Here is a 14,665-nt window from a genome sequence, read left to right as displayed (position 1 = left end):
AGAAAGAAAGAAAGAAAGAAAGAAAGAAAGAAAGAAAGAAAGAAAGAAAGAAAGAAAGAAAGAAAGAAAGAAAGAAAGAGAAAGAAAGAAAGAAACAAGGCTCAGTTCTTAGGCTGGAGAGGGAGGGGCGGGGCGGGCCGGAGGGGCGGGGCCGGCCCAATAAGTCGCCCCGTTCGCTTTCCCTAGCCCCGCCCACCGTGACGTCACCACAAAGCCCCGCCCCCAGCCGCCGGGGACTCCAGATACCGCCGCAGCTCGCTCGCGCCCCGGAAGCTGCCCCTTCCCGGGGTCATGATGGGCAGCAAGATGGCGTCTGCCAGTCGGGTCGTCCAGGTAAAGGAATTCGGTCGCTTTTTGCACCCTGGGCGTTTGGGACGGTGCAGATATAGCAGCGGCCTTAGGGAGGAAAGGCGGTGGCACAGGATGCGCGGCGACCGCGGCCCTGGGTAGGACCAGCGCCGGCACAGCGACGTGCATGGAAACGGGACGTGGAGCTCGTCGCGTCAGGCAGTAAGGCAGCGCCCGCGGCTGGGGGTCCGCGCCTGGCGGTGAGGGCGCGGCGTCTCTGCAGGTGGCCTTCTGCTGTCCCCGGCCCACGGCTCCTCCACTAGCACCGCAGCCTTCAGGAGCGGCGGGCCTGGCCGCCCTCAGGAGCCGCCCGGCCAATCGCCGCCGCACGTTCTGCTCTGGGCCAATCGGGAGGCGGCGGCGGCGGGGCGTGAGAGGAAGCGCGCCCGCTCTGACCCGGTGTCCCTTCAAGGTCTCGGGATGGGTGGGTCGCTGCGGGCCCACCGACCGCGTCCTCGTCTGGGCCCTTGGGACCCAACCCTTTCAAGGTCCAGCCGCGCGCTGGGGCTGGGGTGGTGATGGTAGGAGAATGTGCTGTGTAAGTTTCTTGCTAGTGTGTATTTCTAGGATATGTATTAGTGTTGGCTTCTCAAGACTTTTTTTTTTTCCTTCTTTTTTGGTGCTGGACATTGAACCAAGTGCCTAGACAAAGACTGTACCGTTGAGCTGCACTCGCATCCCCTCTTTTGAAACAGGGTTTCCCTGTGTTGCCCAGGAAGGTTTAAAGCTTGTAATCCTCCTGCTTCAGCCTTCTGAGTAGCCGTTCTTCCAGTCTTCAGCACTAAGCTCACCTCCCCAACTCCTTTTCCCGTATTTAGATGGGGTGCTAGATTAACATTTGTAATCCTTTTATCAACTATTAATTATGGGCACCTATTATATTTGGGTCACTAGCTGTGGGCCCTAGCTAAAATAGGAGAGGTGAAGTTGATATATGAAATGGACGCAGGGCTTTTGCATTGTTTAATTAGGAGACAGGGTCTTGCTAAGTTTCCCCCTTTGGGATCCAGTCTAGGGTCCTCCTGCCTCAGCTTCCTAGTGATATTACAGTTGAGCTGAACTACACCTTGCTGGCTGTTTAATGGGTCTTTTTTTTTTTAACCTTTATAGCACAGTGGATGGTTTTTAGTGTTGATATAAGAAATGCATTTCCTTTTGTATTAGTATGTCTCCTTATGCCCTCTTTGGTGGGACTGTTCCAAAGATTGAACCCAGGGCCTTCTAAACAAAGTACATCCTCAACCCCTTTCTTTGAAAAAAATGTGTAAGGTCTACAGGGTCTCACTGCACAGATTGGACTCTTAGTGAACCTCCTGTTTTCAGCCTCCCAAGCGCTGGGATTACAGGCGCATGCCACCATGCCCAGTCTCCATCACTGTCTCAGCTCACCCGGGGGATGGAGCTGGCACAGTACACACTGCAGATCAAATCCCAGTCTCTGCATCTGCCTAGGCGGGTACTTTAATCTGCGGAGCTATCTGGCCAGCCCCTCAGCCCTTCTTTAATTCTTTCTTTTTTGTGGCCGGCTCAGCCCACCCTGGGAGCAGGGCTGGCATGGCATGTGGTGCCAGGAATCAAACTGTGGTTCCTGTGCTTGCCTAAGCGGGCACTTTAGACTGCTGAGCAATCTTGCTGGCCCTGTTCTTTACTTTTATTTTGAGGCAGGACCTCAATGACTGTGTCTTTAAGTTGTTGTTTTTTTGTTTGGTTTTTTTTTTTTTTTTTTTTTTTTGGCAGAACCAGGGATTGAATTCAAGCCCTTGTGCTTGCCAGGCAAGCACTTATTCTACTGAGCTATCTCCCCAGCCCCTCGTTAAGTTGTTCTGACTGACTGGGCTCAAACTTGGGATCCTCCTTCCCTCGACAGGAATTACAGCTGTATGCTACCATGCCCAGCTACTTTAGTATATCTCTTGTAAGACCTCTTCCTGAAGTTCCTAAAGTTGGTACCTGAATGATACCTAACCTTAGATACCAGTCTTTGGTCCCACTGCAATGACTGAGTTTCACTTACCCATTTAGTGGGTAGTTAACTGAGTCTTAACTAAATAAAGATTCTGTAAGGACAGAGATAACATTGGCAGTGGTTCGCTATCCATAATACATAACCATACATAGCAATAATACACATGTAGCCCAATTTAAAATGGGTAAAGGAATTGGTACTGCATAAAAAGATACTCCAAGAAACAGGGACATGTGAAGAGGTGCCAGGAGGTACTGTACAGCTATCAAAATAACTGAACAATCCCCAGCTGCTTTATAATGTGTGCCAAACTGGACACAGCAGTCACATGGAATGGTGGAAGAGAACCATGTGTGTTAGCTTTCCCGTCCCTGTAACAGCCACCTGACATAATCAGCTGGTAAAGACAGGTTGTATTTTAGTGCAGTTAGAGGTTTCTGTTCATATCAATTGGGACCATGGCCAGGTACCACGGCACCATATGACAGCTGGGTGTGACATAGCTTAGAACTTCTCCCTCCCATAGCTGAAAAGCATAAAAGTGGAAGGAGTGGGAGTCCCATCTTCTCTTGCACAGGCCATCCCCAGGAACCCCAGCCTCCCTTACTCTGGGAGCCTCCTGAAAAACTCCACCTTCTCTTGTGCCAGGCTGAGGACTAAACGTAACGCCGAGCTTTGGAAGACTGACCAGATCCAAATTTTGGTACCGTGTGTAATTTCAAAGTACATTGCAAATCCAGGCATAAATTTTTTTTTTTTTAATTTTATTTACGTGTGTGTGTGTGTGTGTGTGTGTGTGTGGCCAGCTTAGCCCACCAGGGGGCGGGGCTGGCTGGCATGTGGTGCTGGGGGATTGAACCACGGTCCCTGTGCTTTGCTAAGCTTGTTCTAAGTAGGTGCTTTAGACCACTGAGCCATCTCACCAGCCCCCCAGGCATAAACTTCATACAACCTATATAAGCAAAAAGTACACAAAGGAAGCAGCAAGCATATCATGTTCTAGAATTGGGAGGTTAAGCATCTTTGTTTCTGAGGCAGGGTCTCATTATGTAGTTCAGCCTGGCCTTGAACTTGTGATCCTCCTGCCTCAGCTTTCTGAGTGATGATGTCGTGTGGAAAAATGGAATCAACAGTATCCAGGAGCTCAGGAAAAGAAATGAAATTTTATTAACACTAGTGGACCCCAGAGGAGTATTCTCCAAAGTCTGAGGTCCTGATTACAGAGAGCTTGTTTAATTTATAGGGTAGTGAACAGCAGTTATAAGAATGAGATAACCAGTCATTAAAGGCCAGCATAAAATGGGTATTTGTGATGACCATAGTTATATATGTAGCAAGTTATTTTTAGTACATCCACAGAAGTATCAGTTTGATGAGAAGTCATATAATTTAACTGAGTTCACTGGCAGAGAACAGAATGCCTGCAGCTTTATTTAACAAAATGGCTGCAGTTAGGTCAGGATTTCTGCTTCAATAGGATCACAGGCATTAAAAAAAAAAAAAAAATCACAGGCATGCACACTACACCCGGCCGGATGAAGCATTTTGAGAATGCTAATGTAAGGATGTCAGTTCTCCCTAAGTTAAATTTATACTTTTTTTTTGAAGCCCAATAAAAACAACCAGGCTTTTTTTTCCCCTTCAGGTAGACAAATTGATTATAAAGTTTATTTGGAAGAATAAAAATCAAGAACGAAATAAAAGACTCCTGAAAAATGAAAAGTCATGAAGAGAGTGACTTGCAGATATTAAAATGTGATATAGGGAATATACAGCTGGGAATGTAGCTCAGTGGTAGCTCAGAGAACTTTCTCAGCCTTTGTGAGGCTCTGTGTTCAACCCCAGTACTGCAGGGAAAAAAAGCTTTTAAAGCCTCTAGACACTAACATTGATGTATGAGTAGCTAGTTCAGTGTTTCAAATCAGTAGATGAAATGGACTTAACATCTTTTAAAAATTTTGGGGGGCTGGGGAGATGACTCAGTAGAATAAGCGCTTCCCTGGCAAGCACAAGGGTCTGAGTTCAATTCCTGTTTCTGCCAAAAAAACAAACCAAAACAAAAAATTTTGTAATCATTTACTTATTTGTATTCCAGTACAAGGTCTACAAGGTCTCACTACATAGATTGGACTTGTAGTGATCCTCCTGTTTTCAGCCTCCAAAATCCTGGGATTATAGGCACATGCCACTGTGCCCAGTCTTTATTGATTTATTTGGTACTGAGTCTCACTAGTGGCTCAGACTCATAGTGATCCTCCCGTCTCAGCTCCCCAGTGCTGGGGTTACAGGCAAGTGCCACCACACCCGGCTTTGGCCAGTTTGGCATGAGGCTGGCACAGCATGGGGTACCAGGGATACTTGTGCTTGTCAGGCAGGTGCTTAGGCCTCCAAGCTATCTCCCTTGCCCATTAAACAATTTTTTTTTTTTTTTTGGTCTGGATGTAGGGTTGAATCCAGATCCTCATGCACACTAAGCACGAACTCTGCTACTGAGCTACATCTCCAGCTCTAGAACAGGACTCTTTAAATGGTGGTAGAGGGCTGGCGAGGTCTAAAAGCACTTGCTTAGACAAGCACAGGGACCATGGTTCCACATGCCAGGTCAGCCCAGCCCCCAAGGTACGCTGAGCCAGCCACAAAAAAATAAAAATAAAAGGTGGTAGAGGGGGCCAGGGAGATGGCTCAGTGGAATAATCCTGGGTAAGCACAAGGGCCTGAGTTCAATCCCTGGTTCGAGAAAAAAAAAGTGGTAGAGGCTGGGTGTGGTGGCACCTGCATACCCTCAGGAGTCTGAGGGCTGGGGATGTAGCTCAATGGCACAGGTGTCTGCCCGGCATACACAAGGTCCTGCATTCAATTCCAAGTAGCACAAAAACAAAACAGGTAACAGGAGTCTGAAGCAGGAGGATCGCTGTGTGTTCGAGTTCAGCCTGGAGTACCTACCGTGACCCTGTTGCAAAAAGCAAATTTAAAAAAGGAGATGGGAAAAAAAAAAACCTGAAAAAGGAGGTGGCAGATATGACTAGATACCCATAAGGAAAAGGATAAAATGAAATCCATTGCTCTCACTGTATATAAAGGTAAACTTATTAGCATGTTTGCAGTATGAGAGGTTTACATTCATTTTAGGGAGTAGGTGTGTGTGTACATATATGACGTGGCTTCATGCTTTTTTTTTTTTTTTTTGCGGTACCGGGGATTGAACTCAGGAGGACCCTGCGCTTGCCAGGCAAGCATTTATTCTCCTGAGCTATCTCCCTGGCCATACGTTTAAAATCTTTATTTCCTTTCCCATCCAGCTCATACCCTCTGTTTTTAAATCCTCTTCCCCATTTGCAGTCTTATTTTTCTTAGCTCATATTTCTGATGTAGGAACCTGCCCCTTAGCTCAGTTGTTCAAGTGGCTGCTTCAACAAAGCCAGCAGGCTCAGGTTGCTGTGGTTCGATCCCCACAACTCCAGCCAGCCAAACATGCCCTGAAGGCATTCTGAGCCAGTCCCCCCAAAAAAGATCATATTTATGATGTATAATATTTATGATGTATAATGTTTACATTTATTGTGGGTATTTAGTACTATGACACATCTTTTTTTTTTCTAATTTATGTATTTGGTACAGGGTCTCACTACACAGCTTGGACTTGTAGTGATCCTCCTGTTTTTAGCCTCCCCAGCACTGGGATTACAGGCATGCACCACCATGCTAGGTGTCTGTTGCAAGCTCAGCATGCCCAGGGGTGGTTCTGGCACAGCATGTGGTATTGGGGATTGAACCCCAGTCCCTGCATTTACCTAAGTAGGTGCTTAGTCCACTAAACTATCTTGCTGGCCTTACTGTGAGACATCTTAAATCTTCTCCTTCCCTTCTCCCCTTGCCCTCTGGACCTTTCCCATTTGCAAAAGGTCTATCTCCTTGTTTCCTTCTGCCCATTCATTGTTTGCTCTTTGTTTGGACCTCCCTTACTCAAATGAATGATACTATATCGTATTTCAGTTTCCTGATACTGTATTATACATGTGCAAGTTGTTTCCATAGGTAAAAGCTGAATGAAGTTTATAGAGGACCTCTGGTATACTTTTTTTTTTTTACACCTGCCTATGAATGTGTAACTACTATGTTTAGAAATTTAGAGACCCACAAGTCTCAGGTGTTGAGAGGGGAGGCTTTCAGAAGGTGATTTGAGGCCAGGGATATAGCTCAGCAGGACAAGTATTTGAGTAGATGATCAACCTCATGACAACAGAATTGTCATGATGATTCAGTTTTCGTTCAACCAGATTTTTTTTTTTAAGTTGGAGAACAGTTTGTTGGGAAGGCTATATAGTGGAGGTACTAGTTCATTACTACCAGAATACAAAATAGTACGTACAACCTCCTTGAAGAGTGAGTCTGGCAATATTTAGCACAATTATGTTTTTACCCTTTGACCTAGAATTTGCTTTGCCAGGAATCTGTTCCACAAACTCCCTGGCAGATAATTCTATGGCGTTATTTGTAGCTATCTCATACACACACATAGACACACAGACACACACACACACACACACACACCCCACTCACACTTCATATAACGTACCTTACGCGGTACAGAAGGAATAGGGTCGTTAGGCCTAGCAGGATATTCACCATTAATTTTGCTACCATGAGCCAACATTCCATCAGTCAGTTTTTCTCTCCTGGATCTGTGTGTTCATCTTTCATGCTAAAAGAACCTTCTTTCTCTCTAGTCACTGCTCTCTATCTAAATACTCATTAATTGGGACTTGGCGTTTATCATTAACTCATCTGACTCTAATTGCAGTCTTGGGACGTAAGGATTCTTCTTTTCCTTCCCCATCTACGTTTGTGTTTTTCTTCTTTCAGAAGAGATTGGGCGCATTCAGGATGGTAGGGCTGTAGGCATAGTTGAGATTGATTTTTTTTTTGGTGGGGGGAAGGTGGCTCAGGCTGCCTTAAGGGCGGGTCTGGTAAGGCAGGTGGAGGTGGAGATTGAACCATGGTATCCTGTGCCTGACTGCATTTGCATGAGCAGGCGCTTAAACAACTGAGCTGACCGCAGACCCCCTTCCTTCTTTCACAGGAAAGGCCTTGGTTCCCTCAGATAGTCCACTGAGCTATCTCGCCAGCCCTAGGAAACTTAATTTTCTAGCTTTGTGATATTCACCATGTTCTAGCAAAGCATTTGTCTTCAAGGAGACTAACCCCACTTACTAGGAGAAACCTCCAATATGTAAAGTTTGGAGAGAGCCAGGCCTGGGCCTCACTCCCTAGGAGGGTGCAACTCTGCTAAAGTGGTCCTGGGACTTCCCACTCTGGAAAGGCTCATCTGTGTTGGAGAGAGGAGAGGAGGGATCGCACCCTGCAGAGGCCGAGGCTCTCTGGCTGCAGGATGAATCTGGAAATGCATATGCTTCAGAAGAGCTGCAAGAGCCTGGGAGGCCAGCTCATAGACTGTGGGTGTCAACAAGCCTCTGAACTTCATTCTGAAAACTGTAACATTGTCCAAGCTTTTAGGAAGGGGAGCAGCAGATAGAAAAAGCTAAGCTTAGCTAGCGAGCATAGTGGTGCATCCCTGTAATCTCACGACTGGGGAGGCTGAGACAGGAGCATAGCTGTGAGTTTGAGGCCAGCCTGAATTGCATGGTAAAACTTTGTCTCAGAAAGACAAAAAACAGTGAAACATAAAAGAAGTGTAGCTATGCATGGAAAGAATGGTAACTAGAGAGAAAGAAGGTTTTTTTAGCATGAAAGATGAACATGCAGATCTAGGAGAAAGATTGATTGACGGAGCATTGGCTCATGACCGCAGAATTAATGGTGAATTTCCATGCTAGCCCAACAACCCTATTCCTTTTGTACCACACAAGGCGCATCATATGTAGCATGTATGTACAACTAGATTGCAGATAAACACAATTCAGCCTTACTTGTTGCACAGGGATTTATAGATTACCTTAGGTGAAAATAATTAGTGCCCTGTTCCTGATACTTTTTTTTTTATATATCAGGAATCAAACTCAGCACCTTGTGCTTGCCAAGCAGGTGCTCCTGCTGCTGAGCTATATACCTGGCCCTGTTCCTGAGATTTTTTAGTATTGTGTATTCTTTTTTTTTTCTTTTTTCTTTTTTTGGTGGAACCAGGGATTGAACTCAGGCCCTTGCACTTACCAGGGAAGTGCTTATTCTACTGAGCCATCTCCCCTACCCCCCAATTTTTTTGTTGTTGTTTTGGGGTTTTTTGGCAGAACCAGTGATTAAACTCAGGCCCTTGTGCTTACCAGGCAAGCGCTTGTTCTACTGAGCTATCTGCCTGGCCCCAGTTCATGTTGATAGGTTTATTCGAAGTCCTGTGTAAGAGTATCTGGTATTTTAGGATTAAAATGTATTAGAAAAACATTATTCCAAAATATATGTATTTTGGGTAAAGGACAAAGACAAACTATCAAGCCAGGCATGGTGGCACATGCCTGTAATCCCAACTCTCAGGAGACAGAGGCAGGAGGATTTGAGGAAAGTTTGAGCTACATAATGGATTCAGGGCCAGCATGGACTCCATTGTAAGACCTTACCTGGGAGGTGGGGGGGAACCTACCAAATATTTTAATCAGTTCTGAGTAGATTTTGGAGTTATAGTGCTTGCTCCTTTGTGTTTTTCTTTTTTCTTTCTTTCTTTTTTTTTTTTTTTTCTAATTTATTTTAGGAAATGGTCTACAGGGTGTTCAGGGTCTCACTACTAGATTGGACTCATACTGATCCGCCTGTTTACAGCCTCCCAAGAGGGATTACAGGGATTACAGGCACGTGCCACCATGCCCAGTCTCAATTGCCATCTCAGCACGCCCCAGGGGCGGGGTTGGCATAGCAGGTCTGGGGATTGAACCCCCTGGCCCTGAGCCTGCTTGCAGGTGCTTTAATCTGCTGAGCTATTTGGCTGGCCCACCTTTATGCTTTTCTGCATTTTTTTCCAATTTCTTTTTACAGAAAATATGTTATTTTTATAGGTAGAAAGTACTTTTTAATTGCATAGTATTCAGTATGATTGTTTGCTCTTCATCCTGTTCTAGTCCAGCAGCTGTTCTCGTAATAGGGAAACCATACTCAGTAAAATCAGGAGACGTCACCAGTCTCGCCAAGTCACTCAACACAAAACCCGTATCATCCTCTCCACTGGGTTGTGTTGGATAGTAAAAGTCTTGTGATGTGTAAAGTACAAAGTTAGGAATAGCATGTAATGAATAATTCACAGACCAGCTTTCCTGGGTGAGGGACAGGACAGTTCAAAGTTGTCACTAGTAATGTATTTCAGCAAGTCTATATTATGTACAAGGATTAAGAGGTAATTGCTGGGGCCGGGGAGATGGCTCAGTAGAATAAGTGCTTGCCTGGCAAGCACAAGGGCCTGAGTTCAATCCCCGGTTCCGCCAAAAAAAAAAAGAGGTAATTGCTTTTACAGTTAATGAGGGGTTTTTAATGCACTTTGTTTTTCCTCTAGGCAGTGAAGCCACATACACCATTAATAAGGTTCCCTGACAGAAGAGACAATCCTAAACCCAGTGGTAAGTCATCCTTCCTCTAGATTTTCCTGAATGTATGGATGGATATTTAGAAATGACTTTTTGATTATAGGTAATAATTATTTTAAAATCAGACTATTTTAGCATAGATCCAAATGGTACCCTGGGGGCATGAAGTAGAAATTCATTTTTATTATCACTGTTTTAAAAGGGCTACTCACTAGGCAAGGTGGCACATGCCTGTTAATCCCAGCTAAGGCAGAGGTTTGAGGCCAGGCTGACCACGTACGGAAATCCTGCCACCCCCCAAAATCACAAAACAAAGTAATGACTCAGCAGTAATATCTCTATGAATTTTTTTTTAATAATTTTATTTATTTATGTGTGTGTGTGTGTGTGGCCAGCTCAGCTCACTAGGGGGCGGGGCTGGCTGGCATGTGGTGCTGGGGGATTGAACCGTGGTCCCTGTGCTTTAGCTAAGCTTGTTCTAAGTAGGTGCTTTAGACCACTGAGCCATCTCACCAGCCCCTATGAATTTTTAATGGAACTGAGATTATAGTTTATATTATATGCAGGATTTTTATCCCACTTTTCTTCTGTCTTTTAATGGATATTTATATACTTATTTATTTTATTTATTTTGATATCAGGAATTAAACTCAGTAGTTTTATGCTTGCCAGGCAGGCACTTGTGCTACTGATAGCAGTCCTCTTCTGTCTTTTTTTTTGTCTTTTAAAAGATTCTCCTAGTCTTATATTTGCAGATTGTGAGGAATACTAAATATTCCTGTATTTCTCTTCCAACCAACTTCTCTTTTGTTTTCTTATTCTTTTTTTAATTTTATTTATTTATGTGTGTGTGTGTGTGTGTGTGTGTGTGTGTGTGTGTGGCCTGCTCAGCCCACCAGGGGGCGGGGCTGGCTGGCATGTGGTGCTGGGGGATTGAACCGCGGTCCCTGTGGTTTGCTTGTTCTAAGTAGGTGCTTTAGACCACTGAGCCATCTCACCAGCCCCCTTTTTTTCTTTTTGAGCTAGGGTCTCATGTAGTTCGGGTTGGCCTTAAACTCACTATGTAGGCCCGTCTGTCCTTGAACTCAAGGTGATCCTCCTGCTTCAGCCACCCAGGTGTTGGAATTATAGTTGTGTGCTACCATGCTCAGGAACTTTTATCTTCCCCTTTGCCTGTTGATTCTGTCAGTAGCTTTTTCTTAAATTGCCTTAGTCTTTAACAGTTATTAAAACTATAAACTGGGCTAGTGAGATAGCTCAGTGGACTAAGCACCTGCTTAGGCAAGCACAGGGACTGGGGTTCAATCCCTGGCACCACATACTGTGCTGGCCCTGCCCCTGGGGGACCTGAGCCAGTGACTGTGCATTGTAAGACCCTGCACCAAACAAAGAAGATTCTGAAAGGATTATGTTTCTTGTTTTAGCAGATCCTCTATCTCTGTTAATACGTGATCTTTTTTAATATTTATTTATTTATTTATTTGGTACAGGGTCTCACTACACAGCTCAGACTCCTAGTGAGCCTCCTGTTTTCAGCCTCTCCAGCACTGGGATTAGAGGTGTGCACCACCATGCCCAGTTTTAGTGCCCGGCTTGGTGCGCCCACACAGCATATGGTACCAAGGGTCAAACACGGGTTCTTGCATTTGCCAGGCAGGCACTTAAACCACTAAACTATCTCCCCAGCTAAATACTTGATCTTTAATTTGGGAAGAAGTTGAATAGATTTTTATGGGGATTTTTTTTTTTTAACTTAACTATTGGAAAAAATAAGATAAGCAAATGTAAAGATGTTGAAAAAACTAATTTACTGACTTTTTTATTCTGCATTGTAAGATCTCCCTCTGAACTATACCATGTGTTGTTCTGTAAGGGCTTAAGTGGCAAAAAACTTAATGTGGGATATCCATAGTGTGTTGAACTCTTATCTAAAATTTCATTAGACACTCTCTTTTCTTTTTCTTTCTTTTTTTTGTTTTGTTTTGTTTTTTTTGAGACAGGGTCTCACTATACAATCCAGACTGGCCTTGAACACACTGTGTAGCCCAGGCTGGCCTCAAACTCACAGTGATCTTCCTCTCTCAGCCTCCCAAGTGCTGGGATTACAAGCATGTGTCACCACATGTGTTCTACAGGCTTTGTTTATGGTACCACACTGAGGGTCACATGCATGCCAGACAAGTACTTTACCACTGAGCTTCACCCTCAGCATATCTTTTAAAAATATGGGGCCGGAGAGATAGCTGCGTAGGGGAGATAGCTCAGCAGCATAAGCACCTGCCTGGCAAGCACAATGTCCTGAGTTCAATCCCTGGTACCAGAAGAAAAAAAAATTTTTTTTTTGAGTCAGGGCCTTGCTGATTTGCCCAGACTGGTCACAAGCTTGGGATCCTCCTACCTCAGCCTCCTACAATAGTTTGGATTACAGGCATATGCCACTATACCCACCTATTTTGCAATCTTGTTTTCATTTTAGTAGTTCACGTACTTAAAACTCTGCTGAGCTGGGGATGGTGGTGCACCCCTGCAATCCCAGCACTTAGAAGGCTGAGGCAGGAGGATCATTGCAAGTTCAGGACTGGCCTGGGCTACAGAGTGAGCTCAAGGCCAGCCTGAACTGCATAGGTAAGACCTTGTGTCAGAAATCAATCAATCAATCAATCAATCAGTCAGTCAGTCAGTCAGTCAGTCAGTCAATCTCCGTGCTGTGCCTGGGCTTGCACTAGTAGGCCCAGCTGCTTTGGATGCTGAAGCTCAAGGAGCCCTTGAACCCAGGTGTTTGAGGTCAGCCTAGACAATACAGTGGGATACCTTTGCACCGGCACAGAGCTGGGCGTGTTATTCCCAGACAAGCTCCTGGGTTCAATCCTCAGCACTGCAAAACTTATACAAAAAAATACTCTATATTTCTTCTTTTAAAAAGAACAGTATGAAATTACAGCCAATGGAGTAATTCTGACTTTTTAAAAAAGAGAATAAAAAATAGTAAAACAAACAGGGCCAGCCAAATAGCTCAGCAGATTAAAACGCCTGTAAGCAGGTACAGGGGCAGGGGTTTGATCCCCAGGCCACCCCCCCCATGCTGAGAAGGCACGGTGGCTCGCGCCTGTGATCCCAGCTCTTGGGAGGCTGTAAACAGGTGGGTTACTAGAGTCTGATCTAGTAGTGAGACCCTGAACACCCTGTAGACCCTTCCCTAAAAATAGTAAAAAAAAAGAAAAACAAACAGTAACAATATAAAATTTCACTAAACAAAATAATAGGAATTGAACAATGGTTGTTATAGTTCATATTATTGTCTTCAAATTAATTGTTCAGATTACCACATGTAAAATTGGTCAAAAAATTAAAAAGAGGAGGGGCCGGGGAGATGGCTTGGTGGAATAAGCGCTTCCCTGGCAAGCGCAAGGACCTGAGTTCAATCTCCGGTTCCGGAGAAAAAATAAATAAATAAATAAATAAAAATAAAGAAAGAAAGAAAAGAAAAAGAAGAGGAAAAAACGTGTAAGTATTCACTGCTCCTTTCAATAGACCAGCAGAACAGTTATCCAAGCTATCTTGTCCAACTGTATAATTCTGCATTTACCTCTTACAGTTACAACACTGCAAGTATTATTTGAAGAATGATCTCATTTCACGAATGACTATGCAACAGTAGATAACTTAATATTTTAAGGAGGGGCCGGAGAGATGGCTCAGTAGAATAAGCACTTCCCTGGCAAGTGCAAGGGCCTGCATTCAAGCCCCAGTTCTGCAAAGAAAAAAAATTTTTTTAAGGAATATAACTCTAATTTGGTTTTTTGCTTTTTTTAATTTTAGTATCAGAAGCTTTGAGATTTGCCGGGCTCCCGCCTCACTCCTCTGTAATTTCACAGCATTCTAAAGGGAGTAAATCACCGGACTTGCTGATGTATCCAGGTCCACCAGACACTGCAGAAATAATAAAAACACTACCTCAGAAGTACAGAAGGAAACTGATATCTCAGGAGGAAATGGAGTTTATCCAAGTATGTGATGGCTTTTTATCACAACACTGTGCAAAACCCCATAGCATTCTGGCTTTAGAATTTGTATTGCTGACTCAAGTTCTTCCTATAGCCAGGTGTGTTCAGACCTAAGACAGAGAGCTAGTGCAAGACGGAGACAGAAGCTTGGCTGGAACTGTCAGTAGCGTGCGTGCTATGTCAGTAGATAAAGGCACATGACACTGGACGTGGTGGCACACAGCTGTGATCTTAGCACTCATGAGGGTGAGGGTAAGGCCTGAGCCTGGATTACTGAGGAAAGCACTCTGTCAAAAAAAAAAAATTCTGGGACCTGGGGATATACCTCAGCAGAACAGCACCTGCCTGGCAGCAAGTGCAAGGTCCTGAGTTCAATTCCTGCCTCCCCCTCAAAAAAAAAAAAAAAAAGGTCTGGAGATGTGGCTCAGTGCTTAGGCACTTGGTGTATGAGACCCTGGATTTGATCTCCAGCATCACCAAAAAAACCAAAAGAAAACTTTGTGGACTTCAACAACTTTTCATAGTGAAAAGAGCTACTGAGACCAAGAAATTTGAGTACAACTGATACAGATCAACCTAGAATTGCTTCAAGATCTGAAATTCTAACAGTTGATAGTTGATATTAGTGCCCCAAACAGTGAAAAACCTGGCATTGCTTTTAGAAGGATTTTTTTTTTTTTTTTGCTCCGAATGCCTTCAGGGCAGGTTTGGCTGGCTTGAGTTGTGGGATCGAACCACAGCAACCTGAGCCTGACTGCTTTGTTGAAGCAGCCACTTAAAGGACTGAGCTAAGGGGTAGGCCCCCTGGCATTGCTTTTAAAAAG

General features: G+C 44.4%; 1 protein-coding gene across 1 annotated transcript in view; it reads left to right on the top strand.

Moving 5' to 3' along the window:
* Positions 1–217: 217 nt before the first annotated feature.
* Positions 218–14,665, top strand: part of Mrps36 (mitochondrial ribosomal protein S36) — a 19,302-nt gene continuing 4,854 nt past the window's right edge. Inside the window, exons 1-3 of the mRNA XM_023704712.1 lie at positions 218–333; positions 9,807–9,870; positions 13,657–13,844. Of these exons, the coding sequence (XP_023560480.1) occupies positions 292–333; positions 9,807–9,870; positions 13,657–13,844 (294 nt within the window). The 5' untranslated portion in view covers positions 218–291. The remainder of the gene's footprint in view (positions 334–9,806; positions 9,871–13,656; positions 13,845–14,665) is intronic.

Source organism: Octodon degus, unplaced genomic scaffold, assembly GCF_000260255.1.
Source record: "Octodon degus isolate 3935 unplaced genomic scaffold, OctDeg1.0 scaffold00001, whole genome shotgun sequence".
In the NCBI taxonomy this organism is placed as follows: domain Eukaryota; kingdom Metazoa; phylum Chordata; class Mammalia; order Rodentia; family Octodontidae; genus Octodon; species Octodon degus.
Note: the sequence above shows the minus strand (reverse complement) of the source record. Positions and strands in the feature narration are given on the sequence as shown.